The sequence below is a fragment of the Myotis lucifugus genome, unplaced genomic scaffold (genome assembly GCF_000147115.1).
Source record: "Myotis lucifugus unplaced genomic scaffold, Myoluc2.0 scaffold_26, whole genome shotgun sequence".
Taxonomy (NCBI): domain Eukaryota; kingdom Metazoa; phylum Chordata; class Mammalia; order Chiroptera; family Vespertilionidae; genus Myotis; species Myotis lucifugus.
In genome coordinates, this window is record NW_005871074.1 from 8,856,758 (window position 1) to 8,872,774 (window position 16,017).

Sequence of the window (16,017 nt, forward strand, 5' to 3'; positions counted from 1 at the left end):
ATGTGTCCTTATCCCCACATTACCCCCCATCCACCTCCACTCATGCCCTCACCCCCTGGTGTCTGTGACCATGGGTTAGGCCTATATGCTTGCATATAAGTCCTTTGGTTGATCTCTCCCCCTTACCTCCACCCTCCCCTACCTTCCCTCTGAGGTTTGACAGTCTGATCGACGCTTCTCTGTCTCTGGATCTGTTGTTATAGTTTTGTTAAATTTTCATTTTTTTAAAATTAAACTTTTTTGGGTGGCAGTGGTTAATAAGATTAAATAGGTTTTAAGTGTACTCCATGGTACATCATCTGCATATTGCACTGTGTGCCCACCACCAAAGTCAGATCTCCCCTCACCTTGGATTTGACGCCCTTGATCCTTTATGAGTCCCCACACTCCTTCCCGCTGGTAACCACCACGTTGTTGTCTGTGTTTGTGAGTGTTTGTTTGTTTTACTTGTTTGTTCATTTGTTGCCTTCAATTTTATACGTTACGAGTGAAATCATGTGATTCTTAACTTTTTCTGTCTGACATTTTGCCTCACATTTCATTCTCAAAACCCACCCGTGCTGTCACGAATGGCAGAATTTCACCTTTTCTCATAGCTGAGTAGTATTCCATTGTCTATGCACCACATCTTCACCCAATCATCCAGTGCCGTCGTCGGCAAACTGCGGCTCTCGAACCACATGCGGCCCTTTGGACCCTTGAGTGTGGCTCTTCCTAAGCCTTAGGAGTACCCTAATTAAGTTAATAACAATGTACCTACCTATATAGTTTAAGTTTAAAAAATTTGGTTCTCAAAAGAAATTTCCATCGTTGTACTGTTGATATTTGGCTCTGTTGACTAATGAGTTTGCCGACCACTGATAGTGTATAGCTTGAAATTCAGAAAGGATTACACTTCCCAGGCACCTAGACGCGTCTGCTACAAAACATCACTAACAGGCGTGATAGTTCTTCCAGGTCCATCCATAGGAAGGACAGGTGTTTGGGCGTTGACTGCCGGCAGGAGTGGCTGGGTTGGAAAACCAGGAGATTGAGTTTAGGGTCGGGCTGATCCTAAAGCGGCCGGCACTTTAATCGGCGCAAACTGAGCGTGCGGGGAACGTGCGGGGAACGTGCGGGGAAACGTGCAGGGAACGGCGCAAACTGAGCATGTAGTGGGGAGCGTGCGGGGCGGGAGCGTGCGGGGCGGGAGCGTGCGGGGCGGGAGCGTGCGGGGGGGGGGGGGAGCGTGCCGGGGGAACGTGCGGTGAAACGTGCAGGGGACCGCGCAAACTGAGCGTGCGGATGCGCCCGCCCCGGGGCTCGCAGCGGCGCCCGCAGGCACCGCCCAACGGCCGCACAGGACGCCCGGCCGCTGCGGAGCGGAGAAGAGCCAGCATGTTCCGCTCGGTGGTGCTGCTCGCGGGCCTCGGTGCTCTGCTGCGGGCAAGTCCCGGTAAGCCGGGCGGCCGGTCCGTCTGCAGCGGAGGGAGGTGTTTCTCCTTCTCTCCACGGGTCCCAGGGACTGCCGTCCCCCTGCCGCCCGACCCGATGGGAACCCGGGGTCCTTGCGGGCCGTGGAGGTTCGTTCGCCCTGTCGCCCGGCAGCTGGGTGCGTCCAGCCTCCCAGTGACTCACGCGAGCGGGGGCGGATTTTAAAAAGCTCAAGGACACATCCCGACTCCGAGGTTGGCCCTGGCGTGTAGGTCTGCCCTGCGCGTCGCCAAAGCGCCTCAACATTGCCCCCCGCAAACGCACCCCGACACTGCACTGAAAGCCCACAAACCGGCGCTCCTCGCTCCCGGAGGCTGTGGTGCCCGTTTGCATGCCTTGGCGTGTGGCCCCTTTCCTCCATGAGCAAGGCCAGGAGCATTGGGTTGAGCTCTTTGCACACTGCCATCTCGGGGGTTCGCTCTTCTATGCCCCCTCTTCTTCTGGTGAGGTTCCTTCTCATTGGAATTAAATTACAGGTAATCCAGGATATTCCCTGTACTTAAAGGTCAGCTGGCCAGCCAGCTCAATTCTCAGTTACCACTTGCCATGCGATTGAAGGTTCACAGGTTCCTGGGGAGGATTATTCTGTCTCCCACCCAGTGTGGTACCTAGACTCTAGAAGCGGAACCAGAGACGATAAAGACTTGAGGCCGTGCCCTGACCGGTTTGGCTCAGTGGATAGAGCGTCGGCCTGCGGACTGAAGGGTCCCAGGTTCGATTCCGGTCAAGGGCATGTACCATGGTTGCGGGCACATCCCCAGTAGGGGGTGTGCAGGAGGCAGCTGTTCGATAAACATCGATGTTTCTCTCTATCCCTCTCCCTTACTCTCTGTAGTAAAAAAATCAATATATATATATATGACCCGAGGCCAGATGGATGGTGAGGGTATGCTGCCAGGTGAAAATGCCAACTTGCCGGGGCAATTCTCTGCTTATTGGGACAGAGAAAATGGCACCTTTCTCTGTCAGCACCTCTGTATGTCATTAACCTATCGGTGCCAATGGCCATGTTCATTTGCTTCAGTAAAGAGACCTTACTTGGAACAGTGTTTGTTATTTCAGCCATCAACTGATAAAACTTACAACAGCTCATTCTCTATTAAATCATTTGCACAGATCAAACAAATAAAATGGGAATATAATAGAGGTCACTGCCCTTGTATATTCTAAATCTTTTCATAGTGGGACTGCTTTCTGGGTTCAGAAAGACGTTTGGTTTGGTGATGGTGCAAAGATATTCAGAGGTTTCTGTCCGGCCCTTCCTACTGTAATAATCCTCATCCTGTAGGTTAGGTAGGCTAGATGGGGATTCCACAAGTTATTGGTTAGATCGATTTCCACACACTTGCATAATTGGGCAATTTATGATAGGATTGACTAGTAGACCCATGAGTACATGCATTGATCTGAACCTAAATTCCATTAATCACCTGACTTTTCCTGGTAAGCATACATCTTTTGCTGAAGTGAACCACAGTCATATTTTAGGTCTTCAAAATTTAGGGTTAGCTTAGATCCAGTATTTGTTATTTCACAGGTCTAAATAATTGGGTTTTGATTGTGTGCATCCAGTCCGAGGATTTTTCCTTTAGTTGGTCACTTCATTCTACTTCCATTTATTGATATGACAGATTTTAAATCTGAGTGATTCTTATTTATGCCATACATTATTGATTTCATGCTTTTGTTTTAGTAAAAAGTCTTTTACCATAAAAATCTGTAACTTGCTTTACTTTTTGGGTCCCTGTGTATTCTTTCTTCTCTTTATTTGTTATATTTTTAATCTGTTTTATATAATAGAGTTACTCCTTCATTTAAGTAGTAACTAGTGATTCCTCACTGTGAGTGCTTAGGAAATTTAGTATCTTATTACTTCTTCCTATGGCCTGCTGTCCCTTTTATTACATGACTATGGTTTTAGTTCTTCTATACCTTTATATCATTAAACAATATGTTTTTGATACACCACTTGATTTTCAGCTTTAAGTCACACTTTTTGGACCATGCTGCAATACATTTAAGGAAATCAGTATGCACATATGGTGTCCCTGTTTGCTGTACTTTGTTGTATGTGTTATTATGCCTACATAATCATCGTTTATAACATTTGCATTTTATTAAATAACCACAATTCCCACAGTTTTAACCTTTATTCTATATTTAAGTTTATTTAATGCTCTCTACTACTAGACCTTTCCCCTCAAATCTGTTGATAGCTTTATTGGGAGAAGTCCATTTGCCTCGTATGACAGGCACATGTGAACTATACTCCTTTGAGATTTTGCTTGTAAATATCTATCTTTTGACTCCATATTTCAATAACAGTTTTGCTGGGTAAAAAAATTCCTGGTTCCATATTTTTTTCATGAAGATTTAAAAAAGACATTGTTATTCAGTTTTTTAACATTGAAAACTGTTGTAAGAAATTCACAAGCCAGTTTACTTTTCTCCTTGTATGTTCAGTATGACTTTTTTTTCTTTTTGCTCATATGCCCATAGAATTATTTCTTTGTTTTAGGCAACCAATAATTTTAGTAGAATAGTTTGAATTTTAATTAATTATTATTGTTTTTTTATTATAATACTTTCTAGTCTATTGTTTCAAGTATTTTAGTTCAGGAAAGTTTTCTTGAAGTTTATCTTTGATTATTTTTGCTCTATTCTGTTTTCTGGGAACGGCAAATTTTGTGTAAGTTGATACTTTCCCCTGTGCTTTTTATGGCGTCTTATAACTATTTTGTCTGTTTTTAAATTGTTTTAAAGATTATTATAGGAATATACAGTGATAACTCATATTTGCATAAGTGAATCTTACAAAACAACATCAACAAATATTTAGTTAGGTTTAAGACACGGTTACTAACTGTTTTCTTTTATTTCTTAAGATTTTCAAAATTCGTCTCTACAGATTGTAGTTCCAGAGAAAATCCAAGAAAATACAAGTAATAATTCAGAAGTAGAAAACGTAAGATATATTTTTCACAATCAATATTATTATATAAATTTCTTATTTTATTGTATAGTGATGAAATATATCAACCTTACAAAGTATGAATATGTTCCTGGTATTACTTCTAAAAAGGAATTTAAAGTTTTTATGGTAAAATCAAATATTTACATTAGGATGTTCTGTTTGTTTAATATTTGTCATTTCCTTATGGCAAACTACTAAAACTTCAAATCCAGAAAACAATGTAGAAGAAATAGGGTCTTATCTGAGTGATATCTCGATGATTCATATGAGGAGAATACATTTCTCCAAGACAGTTATGAAGAATCTCTTTTAATTAAAGCCTCCTGCCTCAATCTTTACCACCGCATCTACCAGTTCTCAGAGAGAGAGAGTAAGCGTTTTATTCTGTTATTTTTGTCAGAAAGGAAGGTAATTTATCTTCATCAATCTATTTAACAAATATTTAACTGGACTAGTGTGTATAGCTTTATGCTAAGTGTCTTAGGAGATCAAAAAAAAGAAATACAATGAATCAAGCCTCGCTTATAAATGGTCAATACTTTGATAACACTTTAGTTTTAACACTTTTATTAAGACATAGTTTGCACCCCACAGAATTCACCCTTTGTAAGTGTATACAGCTCAGTGATTATTAGTACATAAATAGAATTATATAAATTTACACTGTCTACTTTTAGAACATTTCAGTTGTCATAAGAAGTCCTCTCATGCTTATTTGCAGTTTTTCCCTGCTTCCATTCTCAGCCCTTGGCAACTGCTGGTTTGTTTTTGTTTCTATAATTTTGCCTTTTCTGGATGTTTCATATACATGAAAATACATGATGTGTATATTTTTCATTTGGCTTCTTTCACTTAGGTTTGTCCATTTGGTAGCACTGATCAGTAGTTTATTAATTATTATTTCTTTTATTTTTATAAAATTCTCTCTGGAGGATATTTTTCATTGATTTTTAGAGAGAGTGGAAGAGATGGGGAAAGACAGAGAGAAGTATTGATGTGAGAGAAACACATCGATTGGTTGCCTCCTGCACTCGCCCCGGCCAAGTCTCAGGCCGGGGAGGAGCCTGCAACCGAGGTACATGCCCTTGACCGGAATCAAACCTGAGACCCCTTGGTCCACAGGCCAGTGCTCTATCCACTGAGCCAAACTGGCTAGGGCATTAATGATTATTTCTTAATAGATGTGGTTAACGTTTGTTCATCCATTTACCACTTGATAGACATTGGATTGTTTTCAGATATTGGTTATTAGAATAATTCTGTTATGAACATTTATGTGTGGACATAACATTTATGTGTGGCCTGATTGCCCCCAACTGCCCCCCCTCGCCCCCTCGCCGGGCTTGGCTCTGTGGCTCTGGCTGGCGCCGCCATCTTTGTTGCGTCAGTTCGCATACTCCCTCCTTATTGGCTGTGGGCGCCACCATCTTTATCGCAAAGTGATGATTAATTTGCATATTAATCTTTTATTAGATAGGATTGCCACCATGTTTTAACTTTTAAAAAAGTAGTGATAGAGCTGAAAACAGTACAAATTTTGTTCAAGGATTTCCTGTTTAAAAATATAGGAAACAAGCCCAGCTGGTGTGGCTCAGGAGGTCACGGTTCGATTCCTGGTCAGGGCACATGCCCAAGTTGCAGGCTAGGTTGTGCAGGAAGTGGACAATGAATAATTCTCCCTCCTCATTGATGTTCCTCACTCTCTCTCCCTCTCATTTCCTCTCTCTGAAATCAATAACATATTCAAAAAAATATAGGAAACAGGCCATACATTTTAGACCAATGGTTGAAATGATTTTTGTAGCTACTGGAGTGAGTTTCACTGATACAGACATATCTTCTTATCCCAATGATGCCACCTAAGTAGACATTCCAGCAGAGCATGTAGGCTCTTCTTTTAGAAGAGCTTAAAATTCAGTCACATGTAGATTTCTAATACTGTATAAGTCCCCATATTGGGCCTGTTTTTGTGTGTGGAAATAGAATGTATTATATAATAGATAAATGCTAAACATTTTAAAACATAAAACAATGGAATTTTTATTTTGATGAAAAACCTGAGTTTACAGTTATTTAGTAAATGAAGAGCAAGCACTTCATTTTCTTACCCCATAACTCTTAATAAGAAAATCATTAGTAAATAAATAGCTATGAACAGGTTCAGGATGAGGCAGACTGGATAATAAACCACCCCTGGTTTCACATACCCTGCATGTGACTCGCTCTAAAAGGGTGAGAATGGCCCTGGCGATAACTGAACTGTTAAGATATGGGCACTGAATCTTATTCTAATCATTCAAATAATCCCAATGATAACACTCATTTTTTGATCATCATGGGCAATTAACTATACAAATTTTACTGAAGGAATACATATTTACATTACATTGTGCATCACAACTATAAAAATGGCTAGAAATGGCTCCATTTAACCATATTTATAAAGTACTACTATATAACATTCTGCATTTTATCTGGAGTGTGACAAATATCATTCTAAACTGATAGTACCTCAGCTGCCAATTTCCACCACTTTTGAAAAGATCTAGATAGGTGAAAAAGGACTGTCCTTCGTACAAAGAACCAATTTTACAAACCTACTGGTAAATACTTTTATATAACGGAAACCTCAGGATGCTAGAGAAATACTCATTTAAGAAACCATTAATCTACCTTTGGTCTTTACATTTTTTGATATGCTGTTGCAGATTTAAAATCACATAATTTGAGATATTTTAATGACATTTTAAGCATTGTTTGGAGGGAATAATTGGTGTAAAATTGTTATTTCTATTTCATTTGTCTTTACTCTCAGTTCTTTTGGATCTTTTTTTAGAAACAGATATCTTATATTATTCCAATAAATGAGAAGCCATATACTGTTCACCTTAAGCAAAGGTACATTTTTTATTCTTTAGTTTTGGATTTCTTTTATTTATATGAATTTGTTTACTTGTAATAAAAATGGGCTATTTAAAATAATATCGTCGTTATTACATTTTTAGTTGTTTCAGATGAATGGATATTCTTCTGTGAATTAATGAAATTTTTGGTACTAATGCTTCATGAAATTAGCCTTTTGTTACAAGGGGATTTAGAAACAAACAAAAAAATAGAGACTCATCTCCTGAACTTTAATTGATAAGATCTTAAGTTGGTGGAACCAGCAGGACCTGTATAATCAAGGCAGGATATCAAAATAACTAAGTCTGTAACTGATTGTATTAAGGTTTGATCAGGGAGTTAGGTCCACCATCAGGATATGGAATAAGAGATTTAATACAGAAATTAGATGATACACTGTGTGGGAACTAGTGAATAGCTTATGGAAAATAGTACTAGTTCTGTATCATATTTCAGAGAATTGAGAAAATAATTGAAATAACTTTTGTAGGGTTTAATTCTCTAATGGAAACCCAGTTGTGAAAAGCTGGATAGGAAGTAATTTGTGATTTTCAAGAGGTCAATTTTAGTTAAATTTTGGGTGTAAAGCTAGACTACATGGAATGAAGGAGAGGATAATTTGAGACCAAAAATAGTAAGTGTAAATAACTTACCAAAAATATTGGGCAAAGAAAGAAGAAAGAGGAGGTCAGATGAATGCTTTCAAAGAAAGAAGAAACAAAGTTTTTTGGCTGAGGGGAAGTTTCTTAAAGAGAGATGTGTAAACAAGTGATTCATTGTGTAAGCTGCCAAAGACTGGTGTTGAGTAAAAGAATTAAACTATTCCTATAGAGCAGCGGTTCTCAACCTGTGGGTCGCGACCCCTTTGGCGGTCGAACGACCCTTTCACAGGGGTTGCCTAAGACCATCCTGCATATCAGATATTTCCATTATGATTCAGACCAGTAGCAACATTACAGTTATGAAGTAGCAACGAAAATAATTTTATGGTTGGGTCACAACATGAGGAACTGTATTTAAAGGGCCAGAAGGTTGAGAACCACTGCTATAGACAGAGGGGAGAATATGGTAAATGATAACACAAATAACTTTTCAAGACTGTCAAAGGCAAAGTGAGAGAACTCACATTGCATTTGAACAACTCATCAGGACTATGAATAGTGGTAAGAAATTTAGGGACTGGAGCATGGGATATGGATAGAGCATGTGTATATTGTTTTGGGAAATTACCTACGTAATGATTATGACAGCATTATGCCAATTATGTTATTGCAAATAACTTATGTGAGAAATAATGAGAAGCAGAACTATGACTGTGTAGAGGAAAGGCTTTTTTTTTTTTTTTTAGAAATACTGAGGGGGCAGGAAAAAGATTAGCTAATGGATTAGATAGAGTGAGTTGTGGCAGGGATTCAGTGGGGGCAGTGAAGGAGAAGGGGAACAGACCTGAGTCAGGGCAAATATGGACTCATTTTTGGAGAGGTTGTTTATGAAGCGTTTGTGGGAGATCCCAGGAGTAATGTCTAGTTGGAAAGTAGATTTGGTCTAGAACCGTGGTCGGCAAACTGCGGCTCGTGAGCCACATGCGGCTCTTTGGCCCCTTGAGTGTGGCTCTTCCTAAGCCTTAGGAGTACCCTAATTAAGTTAATAACAATGTACCTACCTATATAGTTTAAGTTTAAAAAATTTGGCTCTCAAAAGAAATTTTAATCGTTGTACTGTTGATATTTGGCTCTGTTGACTAATGAGTTTGCCGACCACTGGTCTAGAACATGGAAGAGAGGTGTGGGTTTTAAAGCCATTTTTTAATTTAAGTATAAATGAAGCACCAAAAAGAAACAAGATAAATCTATAGAGGTGGGGGTGAATATTAAAGGTGAGAAGGAAAAACAACCCACAGATGAATGCCATAGAAACATTTAAGAGAAGAAGCAAGGATCCAGAGGAAAGGATTTTCAGAAGTAGAACGATATGAGGAAAACCAGGGGGAAATGGTATGATTGAAGTTGAGTAGATGGTTTAAAGAAGGGGAGTGTGGTCAGCAATAGGAAGTGCATTACAGTAGTTTTACTTGACTTCAAACTGCCTTTTGGATTTTACAGCTAGAGGGTCATTAGGTAAGTAACCTGTATGAGGTCAGTGTTAGTGAAGAATTCCCAGCAGAAACTAGTCTGGGTGGTCTGGTTATGTTACATTGGATGGAGGAGTGAGCTAACTGAAATAACATGGTAAATACAGGCAGCGGTACCAGAGAAGGTTGAACTTAGAATGTAGTTTTAGTGCCTGTGTTCTGATTCGTATGACTTTTACACAATACTCTTCCACTTCTTTATAAAGGAAATGTGTATTCATGGTAATACAATTTAGGAAAAATGAAAGAACAGACAACTCTCATAATCCTACATCCAGCTCATATCTTTGTAAATTTTGAAATGCTTTTCTCTCATCTTGTAGTTCCTTTTCCCCTATTTTCTTCAAAGGAGTCCATTAAGATAGGACAAGTACTTTGAGTAAATGTGTATTCCTTTGAATAAAAATTACATAAACATCAAGAGAAAATATCATCTGTAACAGAGGTTAGCAAACTTTTTCTCTAAAGCCCAGACAGTAAATAGTTTTGGCTTTGAGGGCATAAGACTCTGTCAAAACGACCAGACTCTGCTGCTGTAGCAGGAAAGCAGCCGTTGACCATCGGAAGTCAATGGCTGTGGCTGTGTTTCCATAATACTATTTACCAGCACAGAGGAGGGTGGGTCAGATTTGGTCTGAGGGTGTTAGCTTGCTTGCTGCTGCTTTATATGTTTCAAAATGAATAACTTTCAGAATTCTCTCATTCTTTTTTACATTCAGATTTTTTTTAGCAGAGAATTTTATGGTTTATTTGTATAAACAAGGATCTGTGAATTCTCATTCTTCAAATATTCAGGTAAGATTTAAGTTCTATGTTATACAGATTTTTTAAAAACCTTTTTATGACGTTGAAGAAATTCTTTTCTAATACAGCAGACTTTATTCACAGGGGACATAGTTAAGGAATCCATTATTGTGTGTGCCTAATTTCCCCTAATTTCAGACTTTCCTGAAATCTTGGTAAATTAAAGAAAATTAGAATGACTCAACACCTTCTACTCTGCCTAGAACATATTACCACTTAATTAATTAGTTTGTATTTTGTTGATTTAATGAACATAAAAATTAATAAGACAAACACAAATATTACTGGACATAAAATCATAGATTGAAAACTTTTCCTTTTTGTACCCTCTATTCCAGTGATTTTCAACCAGTGTGCCACACTGATTTTTTTAAAAACATATTTTATTGATTTTTTACAGAGAGGAAGGGAGAGGGATAGAGAGTTAGAAACATCGATGAGAGAGAAACATCGACCAGCTGCCTCCTGCACACTCCCCAATGGGGATGTGCCTGCAACCAAGGTACATGCTCTTGACCGGAATTGAATCTGGGACCCTTCAGTCTGCAGGCTGACTCTCTGTCCGCTGAGCCAAACTGGTTAGGGCCCACACTGATTTTTAAAACATGCAATACCTGACTATTTAGTCTGAGGCAGTGATATCTTTTCCCTTAGATCATCAAATAAAATATGACAGCTGCCAACACGAGAATGGCCATCTGGTCTGAATGAATTAAAATTATTCCTATCTTTTTGTCAGATCGGCAAAAAATGTATTTTTTTTCTGTGCTGCAGAGTTTTAGTAATTGGTGTATGGGTGCCATGAGATAAAAAAGGTTGAAAATAGCTACCCTCTCCCATCCATCAAGAAATTCTACTGAATCTACCCTTTAAATTATAGTATATCTGTAATCTACCCTCTTTCTCTGTCTCCATCAACTGGAACCACTCTTTTCCAAGTAAGCATCTTACTTAATTGGACTAGAGGCCTAGTGCACAAAATTTGTGCAGGGGAGCGTGGTAGAAGGGGGAAAGGGTCCTTCAGCCTGGCCTGCATCCTCTCACAATCTGGTACCGCTGGCTCCTAACTGCTTGCCTGCCTGCCTGCCTGATTGCCCCTAACTGCTCGCCTGCCTGCCTGATCGCCCCTAACTGCTCTCCTGCCTGCCTAATTGCCCCTAACCGCTCCCCTGCCTGCCTAATTGCCCCTAACCGCTCCCCTGCCTGCCTAATTGCCCCTAACCACCTCTGCCTTGGCCTCCACCACCGCGGCTTAGTCTGGAAGTTATCATTAAAGATTATTGCCAGAACTTTAATAATCTTTCTACTTCCACACTTTGCCATCCCCTCAGTCAGTTCTTGAGACAGCAACCAGATTGATCCTATTGAAATCTAATCAATAGGATCAATGAATTTTGTGCACCAGGCCTCTAGTCACTTCTCTGCTCAGAACTTCCATGGGATGACCACCTAATGTTCACAAAATGAAAACCAGAGTCATTTCAATATACTACAGCTCTTGTACAGTTTGGTCCTCTTCTCCTGTCTGACCTCATTTCCTGTTAGTCTCTACCTTACCTGTTCCAATCATATTTCTCTCCCTGCTGTTCTTCAGACACACCAGACATGTTCTTTCAAGAACTTTGCATTTTCTATTTCCTCTGATCCAGATGTTTGCTTTCCATTGATTTTTAGGGAGAGTGGAAGGGAGGGGGAGAGACAGAGAGAAACATCAATGTGAGAGAGACACATCTATTGGTTGCCTCCTGCAGGCGCCCTGACCAGGGCTGGAATTGAGCCTGCAACCCAGGTACGTGCCCTTGCCAGGAATTGAACCCGGGACTCTTCGGTCTGCAGGCCCTTACTCTATCCACTGAGCCAAACCGTGCTAGGGCCAGATGTTTGCTCTTTTCCAAAATAGCACATGTTTTTCTCCTTCATTTACTTTGGATCTTTGCTCAGAATCACCCCATTAGTCCTTGACTAACCCCGATTTTAAATTGCATTCTTAGCCTTAGTTCTCTTATTTTACCCGTTTTGTTTTCCCCCCAATGGTATCAACATATGATGTGCCATCTATTTTGTCTATTTACTTTATTTTCTGTTTCTCCAGTGCAATATAATCTTTCATGAGGCCATGGTTTTGTTCTGTTTTATTCACTGATGTACCCCCAATACCTAGAAAAATGACTAACACATAGTTAGCATACTAGTATAATAAAAATGTGTTGAATTATTGAATTGGACACTATGTTACTTTATTATATTGGATAGGACCATCAGTTTCCTTTTCTTCTTCTTTCCTCTCCTAGGCTCCAACATAAAACAATGTGTTAATAAATCTAAAACTGATTTTTACCAAACGTTATAACACTATTGAATCTTGGAAATTATATAATATTCCCCTTTTTCTGTGACGATGTTTGCTAGATCTCTAACATAATTATGCGGTGATCAGAGACCAAACTTTGTATGATTGCAATAATTTAAAATTTATTCTTGTGTTTTGTGGCCAGAATATGGTTTCATTTTTGTAAATGATCCAGGTTATTTGAAAAGAAAGTGTTTTCTGCAGTTTTTTTTAATTGTCTAAAGTTTTACATATGTCTCCTTTATCCCCAATTGACCCCCTCCCCTATCCCTTCCCAGCCCAGGCAAGCCCCCACCGCCCCAGTGTCTGTGTCCATTGGCCATGCTAACATGCATGCATATAAGTCCTCTGGTTGCTCTCTAACCCCCTCCCCTACCATTTGTCTCTAGATCGATCTATTCTTGTTCATCAAAGTATGTTGATCATTATATCCCACATATGAATGAGATCATGTGATATTTATCTTTCTCTGACTGGCTTATTTCACTTAGCATAATGCTCTCCAGTTATCCAAGTTTGAAAGTGTAGTGTTCTATCTGTATTAGGTTGTTAACATGCTGTGCAAATCTTCTATAAATTCTCAGTGCTTGATTTATCAGTTACTGACAGAAGTGTATGTTTAAAAACCTTTTACTATAAAAATATATATCTATTTTTATGAATTTTTTTCAATTTTGACTTTATATATTTTCAAGGTGTGTTATTAAGGGAATACAAATTTAGGGTACTTATATCTTCTTGGTGAGTTGAAACATCATTTTGAAATGTCCCTCTTTATCTCTAGTCATGCTTTTTGCCTAACGTCGACTTTTTTTGTATTAGTATAGTTTCAAAATCACCCTTTTGTTTTTGTTATTATATCTCTTTCTAGTTCTTCATTCTTCCTATATCCTTATATTTTAAATGTTTCCTTTTAGCAGAATATTAGATGTAAAAGAAATTAAGATTCATAATTTTAGTCTTTTAATTGATGACCCAAATTTATATACTGGGAAATAATTTTACCAAAAATATGAAATTAATTTTGGAAGCATTATGTAAGATGATAATCCCTAGTATTAATCTGATAAGAGTAGTTCATACAGTAAAAGTGGCAAATGGGTGACTTTTTATCTGAATATTGCTTTATTCATATTGATATAGATTGTGTAGCCTGGAAAAATATTCAGAACATTTTATCAAATAAGAAATCATTAGAAAGTTTTTTCAATTCCTAAGTAACCACTTTACTTTTTACTTTTCTAGACTCAGTGCTACTATGAAGGATATGTTGAAGGATATCCAAATTCCATTGTTATACTCAGCACGTGCTCTGGACTGCGGTTATGTATTTTCTACTGTTGATATGCCAACATCATAGTTATGATATTTGGCTGCTTTGGATTTGTTTTGTTGATATTAAGTGTGAAGCTGGAAGAAAATTCCCATGTGGAAATTATTCAGTTATACTCTGCTGTCCTTTTACTTTCACTGACCAGATAATTTCTTACCTCCTTGAAAATTTAGATTTTCTGGCATCCTTGCTCTATATATTTTTTTTCTTAACTACAGAAATGACAGTTGAACATGCTTGACTACAGGAAGTTTGAAAAGCTAAATTTAGGATAGCTTATTTTTTTCAGCAAACAGAATATTTTGATACCTTCCATGTACCAGCTACTAGCCAATGTTTGGAGATATAGAGAAATAAATATAAACAAGGCATGCTTTTCTCAAGGAAAATTATTTTCAGAGAGATGAAGTCAATTCTGTATAAACAAATAATTATTAATATGGTATTCATTTTTCTAATAATATCAGTGTCTTAAAGTCTCTAAGAATTGTAGGGTTTCATCCTTAGTGCTTAAAGAGTTTCCCATTATATCAGGAAATTTTTCATTCACAATTGGTAGCATAGGTTCCTTGATTTACAAAAAAAGTCCCTCTGTGCTTTTACATGTAGCCCTGAAATTTGTTTTTTTCCGGGAGTAGTCACTTGAACTGTTACCTGTATTCAGGGAAGAAGAGTTACAAAAGTTGTTTTACTCTTTAAAATCTTGCTTTAAATTACTTATTAGGCTATATGCACAAACAAAATAAATACCTTTTCATAACTACTGTGAAATTTTGTTTTTAAATAAAATTGCTATTTATATAAAACCCTAAACTACCGGTCAACTGTTCGACTGGTCGACCATTTGACTGGTTGCTGTGATGCGCACTGACCACCAGGGGCAGACGTTAGATGCAGGAGCTGCCCCCTGGTGGTCAGTGTGCTCCCATAGCAGGAGCGCCTCTCTGCTGACCAGCGGGTGCCAAATGCCGGGCTCATGGCTGGCGAGTGCTGCTACAGCTGCACTAGCCTCTCCCGCTTCCGCTTCCATAGCAGTGCTACTGAGCATGTGGCGGCAGGTGCAGTGGGGCCAGGATGAGCGGGAGTGGCACTCGGTCTGGGCTCGGGCTCCTCCCCAGCTGCCTGCTGCTTCACTGCATTACTATGATATGCCCTGAGGGATCCCAGATTGTGAGATGACACAGGCCAGACTGAAGGACCCCATTGGTGAACAAATATGTGCACTGGGCCTCTAGTTTAGTTATATTAGCACTGCAATCATTTTTTTAAGGCAGTACAAACCAGAGAAAAATTCATGATTTCTATATTGCCTTCTTAAAGTCACTGACTTGGAAGATGGGGAACTACTTGATCATTGTTAATGCTGTGCACTATACCTAGCACTGATTGCATAATTTCTGCTGCATTTATAATCATAAAGAAAGTGAAATGGGAAGTTAATTTTGTGGTTTGGAGATGTTTTGTCTCTTCAGAGTCATATCCCAAATATAAAGGTTTTGGGTCAAAATATTATACTCAAAGATGGTATGTATTTTCTCCTTCTTTGATTCTGTCAGTTTTATAAAATTGACTAAAAGCTCTTGTTTGTTATCCTTACTTTTACAGAGGATTGCTGCAACTTGAAAATGTTTCTTATGGAATTGAACCTCTGGAAGTTGAAGTTGAATTTCAGCATCTTCTTTATAAATTAAAAAATGAAAACAATGTGTTTGTAGTTCATGCTGAAAATAGCCGTGGCCTAGAACAAAAACCAATGGACTACAGCATTTCCATAAGTGAAAAAGTAAGTTGCATATGCTTTATTACTACTTTCAAGATAGTTACTGCATTTAAAATTTATTTTAAAAAAGAAATTTATTAACCTCATGTATAGTTATAGCAAAAATACTTTCCTTAAGAACAGCCTCATCTTTTCTTAGCCTTTTATAATTTTCCTTGAATGAAAAGCAGCATATATCAGCATTTCCTGCTTGCAACAATCTATCCTTTACTTTTAATTCTTATTTTGTTTCTTATAACTTTCTAAAAATTAGCTAGTGTGTTTCAGT

At 38.6% G+C, this 16,017-nt stretch overlaps 1 protein-coding gene across 1 annotated transcript in view; it reads left to right on the forward strand.

Annotated features, from left to right (window-relative positions):
* The first annotated feature begins 1,309 nt into the window (after positions 1–1,309).
* ADAM32 (ADAM metallopeptidase domain 32) overlaps positions 1,310–16,017 on the forward strand; it is a 94,764-nt gene continuing 80,056 nt past the window's right edge. The window contains 6 exon segments of the mRNA XM_023751825.1: positions 1,310–1,435; positions 4,359–4,438; positions 7,284–7,345; positions 10,202–10,277; positions 13,882–13,958; positions 15,575–15,752. Coding sequence (XP_023607593.1) covers positions 1,378–1,435; positions 4,359–4,438; positions 7,284–7,345; positions 10,202–10,277; positions 13,882–13,958; positions 15,575–15,752 — 531 coding nt within the window. The 5' untranslated portion in view covers positions 1,310–1,377.